At 48.6% G+C, this 11,381-nt stretch overlaps 1 protein-coding gene across 9 annotated transcripts in view; it reads right to left on the reverse strand.

Annotated features, from left to right (window-relative positions):
- Positions 1 to 11,381, reverse strand: part of PPFIA1 (protein tyrosine phosphatase, receptor type, f polypeptide (PTPRF), interacting protein (liprin), alpha 1) — a 52,992-nt gene that overhangs the window by 14,557 nt on the left and 27,054 nt on the right. For 7 of the 9 annotated variants that reach the window (XM_015569003.1, XM_015569006.1, XM_006771475.2 and 4 more), the window contains 8 exons: positions 10,223 to 10,446; positions 8,870 to 9,098; positions 6,876 to 6,905; positions 3,309 to 3,460; positions 1,776 to 1,948; positions 1,322 to 1,415; positions 925 to 1,006; positions 623 to 823 (listed from right to left, as the gene is read on the reverse strand). In XM_015569003.1, the coding sequence (XP_015424489.1) occupies positions 623 to 823; positions 925 to 1,006; positions 1,322 to 1,415; positions 1,776 to 1,948; positions 3,309 to 3,460; positions 6,876 to 6,905; positions 8,870 to 9,098; positions 10,223 to 10,446 (1,185 nt within the window). The remainder of the gene's footprint in view (positions 1 to 622; positions 824 to 924; positions 1,007 to 1,321; positions 1,416 to 1,775; positions 1,949 to 3,308; positions 3,461 to 6,875; positions 6,906 to 8,869; positions 9,099 to 10,222; positions 10,447 to 11,381) is intronic. The other 2 variants (XM_015569002.1, XM_015569005.1) reach the window with 1 other exon arrangement.

Here is an 11,381-nt window from a genome sequence, read left to right on the forward strand (position 1 = left end):
CAACACACGCGCTCTTGACTCACTGTGAGCAGCAGCTACGCGTTCGAATCAGGACTTGGCCTCCACTCAGATGAGTGTCTATGTGGCTGTGAGGGGCCTGACCAGGTCTTCTCTCCAGAGCAGACTCAGAGCAGAGAGGCCCGGAGCCAATGCCAGAGCTCCCCGGACCCCAGTTACTGAGCATGTGCCCCTGAGGTATGTTTTTAACTTTTCAACCAGCAGCTTTGAAGGATGTTCAAGGTCTCCCCGTGGGGGAAACTGAGCAGACCATGCTGGCGCACCTGCTGGTTCAGGACTGCTCACACCCTCGCTCCCAGGGGCTCCAGTCCCCAATGAGCAGCACCCGCAGGCCGAATACATCGGTAGAGGAACACTAGTTATCATGCAACTGGGGATCTAAGTTTTCCCTTCACTTTTCATAAATTTCTATGTAAATGTGATCACCACTTTTCTACATTTCAAACTCCTTCTGTATTACAATGGCAAAGCTGCTGTAAAAGCATTTCATAAAGTGTCTTTTAACCACCAACTGTCACATGAGAAGCTGTAGTGTTTCTGAACGCTAAAATCTTAAACTGGAGCCGTGAGTGTATTTCTAAGGAAGCAGGGGACAGACACGTACCGTCCTGGACGTGGGTGGGGCCGACGGGCTGGTCAGGGACATGATCTCCTGGATGGCCAGCCGCAGCTTCAGCCGGTGCAGAGGGTTGCTGATGCCGATCTCCCGCTGGATCTCCGTGTCCGACAGGGCCGACATGATGGCCCCGCTCTTCACGTTGGCTCGGCACGCGGCCACATACCAGGCTGGCATCCCCACCCAGAGCTAGAGTCAGGAAGTGTCAAGGCCAGGTTAGGCTTAGAGTCTGACGGGAATCACACGCTCACCCGTGTAACACCCTCACCCCCGATGAGAAGGAGGCGTACCTCCAGCCACACGACCACAGTGGGCCCGTCCCATTGTGCAAAAGGTAGACCTTGTCTCCGTGCTTCCTCGAGCAGCTCGTGTCTGCAAATGACAAGACACTCGAAATCAGAGTCCCTACTATACACACACGTAAAACACGTGGACAGCATTCTCTCCGTGACTGCTCCCAAGTGTAAGAGTGCATGCCCATCACTCCTTTAATCTCCCACATCGCCCACTTATTGCTGGTTTGCTACAAACTACAAAGAATGCCTGGTGGAGGAAATGCTGACTGACTCCTCCATCTCTACTGCGTCGTCTCCTTGCAGAATGAAGGACACATTCAATAAATAAACATTAGGTAAAAATCAAGCTCAATAAAAATATATTCAGTACGTTGGACAATAAAACACTTACTTTTTCTGAAGTTTGCGATTTTTCTCAGCCTGTCCTCCCAATTTGCTAAGTCCCAAGGCGTCTTGAGATGAGTTTTCTGTCTCTGAAATGCCAGCTACGAGGAAGCAGAGTGGTTGAAAGAGAGATCAATATGGGCACCTTAGATGGTTTCATCAACAGGTGGACAGTGTGAGCAGGTAGAGTGAAAAACTCTATAGGCTGTTTATGGCGTTATGCAGATGCCCAGAGAAGTAAACCGCTTACTTCCACAAGAAGCTGCTATTCAGGGCAAAGAAATGTTACCGTGGCTCTCTGGTTTGTAGGTACACACGGAGAAAATGTACCTGTCCCCGGCCTAGGCCCCAGGAGAACACCCAGCTGGTAAGGCAGACCCCACGCAGGATGGATGGGGCACACAGCAGGCACACCTGGCAGACCCTACCCTCACGGCTGGCGGTTTGCTGAGAACACCGACCTTGTCCCAGCGCCTCCTTGCCGATGTGCCCAGGGCGCATCTTTTCCTTCTTGCCAAACAAGCGGCCGATGGAGGACTTGATGCCCTTCTTCTTGGGGGCTTTGTGGAGCGAGTCCTGGCTACTGTTACTGCTGCTGGGGTTGCTCACCGGGCCATCCTGTGAGCCTGTCGAGCTTTGGGGACAGAAAATGATCTTTAACAAGAGCCCTTGTCACAGGAACCAGAACTCTCCATGTTTTTAATACCTGCTCTCAAACTTTTCCACAAACATCTCCGTCTCTTCTGCGACACCTACTTCACAGAACACACATGCCAGGAAGCTTGGGCTCCCGTGTCTCCCGACAGAGACCTGTTTCTGGGAGGCCGAGGTTCTTCTGAGCCTGGGAGACTCCTTCCAAGGAAGGCGGGGCTCCACACCACTTGCCACAGAGGGCATGACCGACCCCACCCAGGTCACCTCTCAGCTAATGACACGGCAGTCCCCACTCTCTGCAGCTCCCTCAGCCTCCCCGAGTGCAACTGTCCTGGCCGTGGAAAGAGCAAGAGCAACCAGCTGCAGGGCTGCCTCACTGGGCTCCTGAGGGCAGACACCCGGGAGCAGGAAGGACAAGTGAAGTTCCGCAGCTCAAAGGTACAGGGGCACCTGAAAGCCACTGACCGCCTTACAGGGGTGACCACCAGAAACGTGCCATATGCGGGGCAAACGCTCCCACAAGAATAGAACGTTCGTTCTCAAACCAGTTGATTTGTGGAGTCTAAAGAAATGAGGTTTTCCTAAAATTGTGGATCTGGCCTAAGTCTGTCTTCCTGCACTGTCTCTACCAACCACGCCTGCACCCGTGGCATCACTGCAGCTCCTGGGCACGGCCTGCATGCTAAGAACACCATTTCAATAAACGCTACTGAATTAGCCAGTTTTTCTTTAAAAACATTGTTCTGACTTTTTTAAACAAGAAAAGATCAAGAGCCTTGGCCAGTGTTGCCAAGTGGTCAGAACCTTGGCCTGCAGGTTTGTTCCCCACCCAATCTGGGCGCATGTGCAACCAATCGATGTGTCTCTCTCACATCCATGGTTCTCTCGCTCTCCCCTTCCCTCCCTCCCTTCCACTCTCTCTACAGCAAACAAACATACAAACAATGGAAAAATATCCTCGGGTGAGAATTAACAACAAAACAAAATCAATAGCTTGCCTGGCTGGTGTGGCTCAATGGCTGACTATCAACCTATGAATCAGGAGGTCACGGTTCGATTTCCAGTCAGGGGACATGCCCGGGTCGCACGCTTGAGTCCCAGTGGGGGGCATGCAGGAGGCAGCTGATCAATGATTCTCATCATTGAAATTTCTCTCTCTCTTCCCCTCTCCCTTCCTCTCTGAAAGCAAAAAAAAAGACATTAAAAAAATAGAGGGAAGGAGAATGGTCTTTCTTAAAAAAAAAAAAATAGCTTTCTTAATGCTGAAATCCAGACAAGTATGTTTCCATGGTGACTGGCTCCGCCCCACCCCTTACTTCCTATCGACTGCGCCTCCTTACTTCCTGAGGTCCCGGATGTCTTCGTGGCTGACCGTGTGCAGGGCTCCTTTGTGCAGCCTGTCCAAGCGCAGGGACCTCGGGGAGGGAGGGGGGGATGTTTCACATTTTATCGTTGTCTTGTCATCTCGTACCTCTTCTCGGGAAGCTGGCAACTGAGGGGTGGAGAGAAGTGTAAACTTGGTTAACAACAGACTTGACCAGAAAAATAAAAAATCACACAGGCTTTAAATTACAATCATACATTATTTGAAAACCTACTGGCTCTGCTTTTGTCTGAGTACAAAGCGGTCTCGGGCTAATGCCATTTTAAAGGCAGGTCTTGCTCACAAGACACAGGGCCACGGACCACCAAGCGCACAGCTCAGAGCCGGGCCCCGGTCCCCAGCTGCTGCACTCGGGCGAATGTGGGCCCTGGCGGGACACAGGGACACTCCTGTTCCCGAGCCTCCACGCAGCCTAGAGTCCTAGGACGCCACTGGGACAGCCGCTGATGGGATGGTAGAGACCTGGACCACATCATCACAGACCAGGCGGCATTCGCTCTCCCCAGTGGGGAGTGGGGAGACTGTGTGGATCCGGTGCCCTTCAAAAGAAATGCCAGCGAGGGCAGAACCCTTTTGGGCAAAACTATACAGACCTTTGTGTTTAGAAGGAAAAACAAACAGCTTGTACCATGACCCAGTACGATTTCAAATAATGATTCAAATTACTGGAGTAACAAACAGTTAAAAAAGTGAAAAGGTAACTAACTCCTACACCCCCACACATGTGCCTGGCCCGTGTTTCTCAATAATGTTTAGATTGGGTGTCATAACTGAAACATTATATGCGGTTGAAAAACAATGTGTTCACTCTGGCTTAGAGTAAATAATTCTAAGTTTTCACTAAAAGATGGTCTCCGTGGTCTTGAAGATTCTAGGTGTGCCAGGATGTGAGTATGGGAAGCAGGGCGATGGCAAGAGCATGGGGAGCAGAGGGACCCTCAGGACTCAGGTACATATTTGAGTTTCGTGGTTAGGGCAGGGCTGGACATCACGAACTGCCCCTCGCAAGCACTTATGTGCACAAAGAGACTTAAGCAGCCAACGTACGCCTTTTTAAAAATGATACTGTGTACAAAAGATCAATCCACTGCATCCCAGAGGCTCGGTGATGACCAAGTGAATTAGTGCAGAACAGAGCTGAGCTCATTCAAGACATAACCATTAGCAACAGCTGGACAATTCTGCATCCGCTCCTCATTTCCAACCATCAGACCACAGGCTACAATGGCTAAACCTATCACTGTGAAACTTTGGGGTAGATCTCAGATGCAGGTTAAAACAATGATTTGTGAAAACCCAACAACAAAAAACAGGACGGGAAGTGACCCTTGTGGCTGAACTGACTGTAAACTCCATGAAGACCAGCAACTGCCCAAGCAAAGGCCGCCCCTCGTTCAAAGCCCAGTTGACATGAGCTCGTTGCTAAGGACATCTCCCGGCTCACCCCACGTGGCCTGGCCGGCCCCCTCCCTCTGTGCTCCTACTGGAAGGTGCTCCCCATGCTGGACTAGAGTCTATGTGCCATTTCAGACTTGACGACAAGGGGAGGCTCCGTGGAGCTGGGAAGTCATCTGGGCATATCCAAGGACACTGGGGAGTAGAAAGGCGCCATTGCATACCCACTGGCCGCATCTGCATGGCGCCAGGCACTCCGCACACACACCTGGTTGCATCCTCACAACCACCCCAGGGCAGTCATGACAGAACAAATATAAGTGAGCTAAGATTTAGAAGAAAAAAAGTAACTGGAAATAGAACATTTTTTCACCAAAAATTTTTAAGTTATTCAGCCCTGGCTGGTTTGGCTCAGTGGATAGAGCGTCAGCCTGTGGACAGAAGGGTCCTAGGTTTGATTCGGTCAAGGGCACATGCGTAGGTTGTGGGCTCAATCCCCAGTAGAGGGTGTGCAGGAGGCAGCCGATCAGTGATTCTCTCTCATCATTGATGCTTTTCTCTCTCTCTCTCCCCCTCTCACTTCCTCTCTGAAATCAATAAAAAATAAAAAAATAAATTATTCAAAATTTACTAGAGAAACACTACGATTACTCAGGGAAATAAAATTCTATTACAACCTATAAGATTAATTAAAATAATGCAATGTATGTATCAAAGAGCCCTAATAGTTGTCTATTCTAAGCCAAACTTCTCTATTCTTTAGGTACTGCATGTTCGGTAAGTTGATGACATCAACAGTCTTTTTTTTTTTCTTCACATATTTTATTGATTTTTTACAGAGAGGAAGGGATAGGGATAGGAAGTTAGAAACATCGATGAGAGAGAAACATCGATCAGCTGCCTCCTGCACACCCTCTACTGGGGATGTGCCCGCAACCAAGGTACATGCCCTTGACTGGAATCGAACCTGGGACCCTTGAGTTCGCAGGCCGACACTCTATCCACTGAGCCAAACCGGTTAGGGCGACATTGACAGTCTTGAATACAAAGGAGCCTGTCAGTGATCCCAGGCTGTCCTGCCCAGAGACAGATCAGCACACCACTTCCTTCACTGAAAGCCTTGCTAGCAAGAAAAGTGAAGTACGAGCCAGCAGGACGGGAGCTGTGCTCTGTGCCTGTCACTAGTGTAGGCTCTTCATCACCTGTGGCCTGTGCGCAGACAGGCACAGCCCATGGCCTCCCAAGAGCACGCTTTCTGTCACTGTCTTCATCTCACAGGAGAGCAGAGCCGGGCACCAAGAGGGCGAGGAGCACAGCCAGGCCACACACCACGCAGCGACAGAGCTGGAACGTCACCACAGAGGTCCCTAAATCGCCAGGCTACTCTGCACGAGGGAAGGCTCACACCACTGACCACCTGAAGGGCTGTCCGAGTGCGTGAGCACACAGGCTTGGGAGGGGTAGACTGGTGCACAGCGTGACAATCACGAGGAAGTCATTTGGTTCCACCCTCTGAGAACAGGGAGACCTAACTCATGGGCATCTATATGGAGAAGAGGCCCGGACGCCCCTGGCAGGGATGCTGCAAAGGAGCGGAGAGCATCTGGGAAAAGGTAGGCTGAGGGCAACGTGGCCAAGTGCCCAGGCTTTGAAACCAGACAGATCGTACTGCACTGTTTCCTGACTGTGCGACGGCAGGCACAGTGCGTGACACCTCTCCAAGCCTCAGTTCCCAAGTCTGTAAAATGGGGGTAACAACAGTAACCCATGTCTCCCAGGGTGTGTGTAAGGATCAGATGACAGACTCGTAAGCATGGAGCACAGAGCCTGGCATACTAAGAGCTTACTAACTGCTGCCAGCTGTGATGATTAAAACTGGTTTTTCTCAGACCTAAGATCCATGGTTCTGCTTTAATAGTCAAACACCACGTTTGTTATAAACATGAAAGCAACGACTGAAAGGCAACCAGGTGGGAGGAAGGCCAATGCTTATGCCCATCATGGCTTCTGTGGAACCACCAAGGACCTATTTCTAACAGTGTCATTACCTGCCCTTGGTGTGCATGTATATACAGTGACAGACACTCTTCACAGAGGAACAAAAGCACATTACATCACGAAAATTTACCTTTCTACGATGTTTCCTTAAATCACTAGGCTGACAGATGCATGCAAAGAAAGGAAGAAAAACCAGGTTTACTGCACACTTTGATGTTAAAAATCCAACCATCAGTATATACAGGCAAATACATTTAAAAAAGAATGACAGGACAAATATAAGTGAGCTAAGATTTAGAAAAAAAAAGTAACTGGAAATAGAACATTTTTCACCAAAAATTTAAATATAAGTTATTCAAAATTTACTAGAGAAATACCACGAATTATTACTCAAGGAAATAAAGTTATATTACAACATATAAGATTAATTAAAATAATGCAATCTATGTAACAAAGAGCCCTAATAGTTGTCTATTCTAAGCCAAACTTCTCTATTCTTTCATTTTTCTTAATGAAAAACAAGTTACACTTCAAACGATCAGTCTTATAACTGTTATAAAACTGAACAAACCTACTTGGAGTTAATCACCTGTTGGATGTTAATGTAAAATCCTTGCCTAGAATTTAATTTAAAATGCTCAAAAAAAAAGTTTTATTGACTACTGCAGGGAACCCCCTGAAAATCTGTAAGAATAAAAGCTAGAATAAGTAGGTGGAATCTTCACATTCTGTAATTCATGATCTTTAAATTAGAAAAGTAGTCTGTTAAAAGTATTAACTGTGCATGTTCAGTAAGTTGATGCTATTGATGGTCTTGAATACAGCATCACAACCAGAAGGTATACTGTTTGTGTCAAGATTCCATTAATCCTACACTTAGTGGATTATTTCTTCACGTTTGTAGAGGTAACATTTCATTTACGAATTACACACATCCTATAGTTTTAAGTAAAACCACTCTGATCCATCTATATCATGCCTATATCCTCATCTAAAATATATCATCATTGCGGGGAAAAACACTATTCAATGAAAAATGAAGAAAAAGCATAAAGTCACCAATGAGCTGAGTGTGAACAGTCACTCCCCATGGACCACATGGCTGCCGTCACTTGGGCCTGTGATGGAGGTGGGCCTGTGATTGCAGCCAGGGAGAGGGAAGGGAGGGAGGAATAGACTACGGGGAGATGGGGGCCAGAGGAACTGAGGCCTGGATGAATGGTGATTAAACAAACAAAAGGATGATGCAGGAGATCAAAACCAAATGCAGCAGACGCAGGCCAGCCAGCATGCAGAACTACACACAAGGGGAAAATATCCGGCCTGTTTATAAATTCTCAGAGAAAATAAACATGAAACCATAAGTGAAACTGTCAGAGAGTTTAAAATACTAGCTAATTAGCTAATGATGTAAGTTACGGAGAGTACGTCACATGCCACCGGAATGATGCAGAGGTGAAGTGGCTATCTGCTGGCGGGCAGTGTAGCTGAGGGTGAGTGTGGTGGGACAGGAAAGGTCGGTGGTGTGGCTGCACAGCACCCTGTCGGTCCGTGTGCAGTGTGAGGCAGTGCTCATGCAAACCTAAACCAGATGCGTGAGCAAGGGTATCGCTCTGTCACCAGGGCCACAGGTCACTGCATTTCCAGATGCTTCCTAGGAAGCCACTCGCCATTCATGGATGGCTGCTGGTCTCCCAGGCAGCCTGACGAAGAGGGCCGGTCTGCCTTGCTTGGTTGCTGTTTTCTGACGGCAGGCCCTGTACCCTCCAGTTAGGCAACCCTAATGTAAAGGAAGACGGCCTCGGCCTTGGTACATGTCTCTATCAGCTACGAGGCTGCCTATACTTACTCTGTTAAACTGTCCATTCCTAAAAAAAGGAAATACTCCCCCTTGAAGCTGCCATGCCCAATTGGTCCTCCGAGAAGTAAAATTCATTTGTCACTGTGCTGCTGTTGAATGACTGATGACATACCAGCTGGTTTTCAAAACCTTGGACTTCCAAGCATAACATATGCGAAGCAAAATACCTGATTTTCTTCTGGGTCAAACAAAAAGCACATGTGCAGTGTCTGAGACAGAACTCGCTGGATGGGGAGTGCAGTGGGGAACAGGCAAACACTTACCAGAGTCATGATGCCTAGTCTGTCCACTTCCCGAGCGGGGCTGTGCGGGATGCGTCGAGGGGTGGACCGACCGCTGTTTGGAGGGGAGGAGCCCGCGAGAGAGGACGCAGGATATGGAATGGAGCTCATGGATCTGAAACGACCGAGGTTGTCCAGGCTCCCACTGCCAACGCGGCTTTCGATCTCCTCGGCCCGCTGCTCCGTGCTCTCCTTTTCCTCCTGAATCAACCTGGACAAACACAGACAGTCCATCCGCTGTCAGCAGCAGCACCCACGCCACTGCATAGAAACCGTGTGCAGGTGAGGGGCATTTCTGCCGTGTTAGTTGTACAAGAACAAGACCTGGTGGCCGCGCCACCTGCATGTACGGCAGGCTCAGCACGTGGTGCTCTTCACGTGGCCTTGGGACCAACTGGGTGTGTGGCTGCATCAGGTCTGAGCAGGGCGGGCCTCAGGGCACCCTGGTCATGGCTGTGCCCCAACACCTAAGGCCTCCTAAGCCCAGGCAATTCTTTGAATCCTGCCCCAGATGGCCCACTCTTGTACTTTTACTACTAGAACTGCTGGGAAGTTTCTAAGGAAACCCTTTTAAAATATTGATGAGCCTAAAAGAGCGCACACACCGCTTGTGACCAGCACTGTCCCACAATGCACCAGTCCCTGTGCTGTGTTAGTTTAATACGGCCAAGTACAAACACCAAGAGGATTTGCCAACCTTCACACCTTAGCTTTCCTGTTCGAAGTGGCTGTGTGATACACACCGACACTCTGCAGGCTGGAGGACATACATTGGCAGGTAGCCCCCAGCCGCAGCCTCCCAGGTGGGCAAAGCTCCAGGGCCCTCCAGCTGGGTCCTCAGCTTTTGGGGATGGAACTGAACACCTCTCACCCTGCCATGGCACCTTACACAAATGTGCCGACACCACAGTTGTAGAGGGAAGGCCCTGGCTGACTGAATTCCAGAATAAAGGGAAATTTCAAAACTTAAAAACCCTTCAAACAGAACTGAAGTATTATTCTAGACCAGTGGTTCTCAACCTTCTGGCCCTTTAAATACAGTTCCTCATGTTGTGACCCAACCATAAAATTATTTTCGTTGCTACTTCATAACTATAATGTTGCTACTGTTATGAATCGTAATGTAAATATCTGATATGCAGGATGGTCTTAGGTGACCCCAGTGAAAGGGTCATTCAACCGCCAAAGGGGTCGCGACCCACAGGTTGAGAACTGCTGTTCTAGACCATTTAGACACTGCTCGCTGCACCTGCTCCAGCCTTCTCTGAGTGGGGTACAGTTCCCCGGGGACACTGTCTGTGTGCCGGGCATAACTCCATGTACAACCCCGTATACCTGATCTCCTTGTTGATGGCGTCCAGCTGCTCCTGCAGCATCATGGCCAGCGTCTGAGCGTCGGCCTGCCCACTGGGCGACAGCAGCGCCGACGAGCTGAAGAGAGTGTCCCCTTCGTCCTCGCCGTCTGACAGGTCGACGTCACTCTCAAATGCCTGTGCCACGTTGGCCAGGACGCTGGCTTGCTGGGCACGCTCCCAATCCTGCTCGTTCAGAGTCTGTACCTGTGAAGAGAAACCCCATCTCAGCAAAGACGCAAGAGTATAACCACAGTCAGAGCAACTCTAAGGAAGTCAAAGTCAAAAGTTTTCAAAAATTTCTAAATCAAGCCAGACAGATTCTCGAATAATGGGCCACGCTACAAGCTGCTGGCATCCATCAAGAGTAGCCAGTGAATGTTAACTTAATTGGCAAGCGAATGCTCATTTAAGTTAAAATAAAATGCTTAGCCTGGCTGGCGGGGCTCAGTGGTCGAGCGTCAACCTATAAACCAGAAGGTCAGGGTTTGATTCCTGGTCAGGGCACATGCCCGGGTTGTGGGTTCAGTCCCCAGTGGAGGGCGTGCAGGAGGCAGCCAATCAATGATTCTCATCATTGATGTTTCTGTCTCTCTCCTTCTCCCTTCCTCTCTCTGTAGAATCAATAAAACATATATTTTTTAAAGATAAAAGAATCTAAAAAGATAAATATTGTCGACCCTTGAACAATACAGGGTTAGGGGTGCCAACCCCCTGCACAGTCATAAATCTATGTATAACTTTTGACTCCCCCAAAACTTAACTACTGACAGCCCATTGTTGACTGGAAGTCTTATCAATAAGATACTCAATTAACACATACTTTATCTTACATTATACACTGTACTTATAATAAAGTAAGCTAGAGGAAAATACATTCACGATGCTGTACCTACTCATAGATACCTAGTCCTAAGTGTAATTGGTCTGTTTACACGTTGGAAAATTCCACAGATAAGCTACCTGCACAGTTCAAAATCGTGTTGTTCAAGGGTTGACTATACATGTGCTCACTTATTCTTCACTACTACTTCAAGACTACTAATCGGCATTGTGTTAGAGTAAGAGGTCATATTTTATTAGAATTCCCATTCCTTAAAAATAAACTTTTAGCTAGAAAAAGGGACATGGGGGGAAGGGAA

Source organism: Myotis davidii, unplaced genomic scaffold (assembly GCF_000327345.1).
Source record: "Myotis davidii unplaced genomic scaffold, ASM32734v1 scaffold425, whole genome shotgun sequence".
In the NCBI taxonomy this organism is placed as follows: Eukaryota; Metazoa; Chordata; class Mammalia; order Chiroptera; family Vespertilionidae; genus Myotis; species Myotis davidii.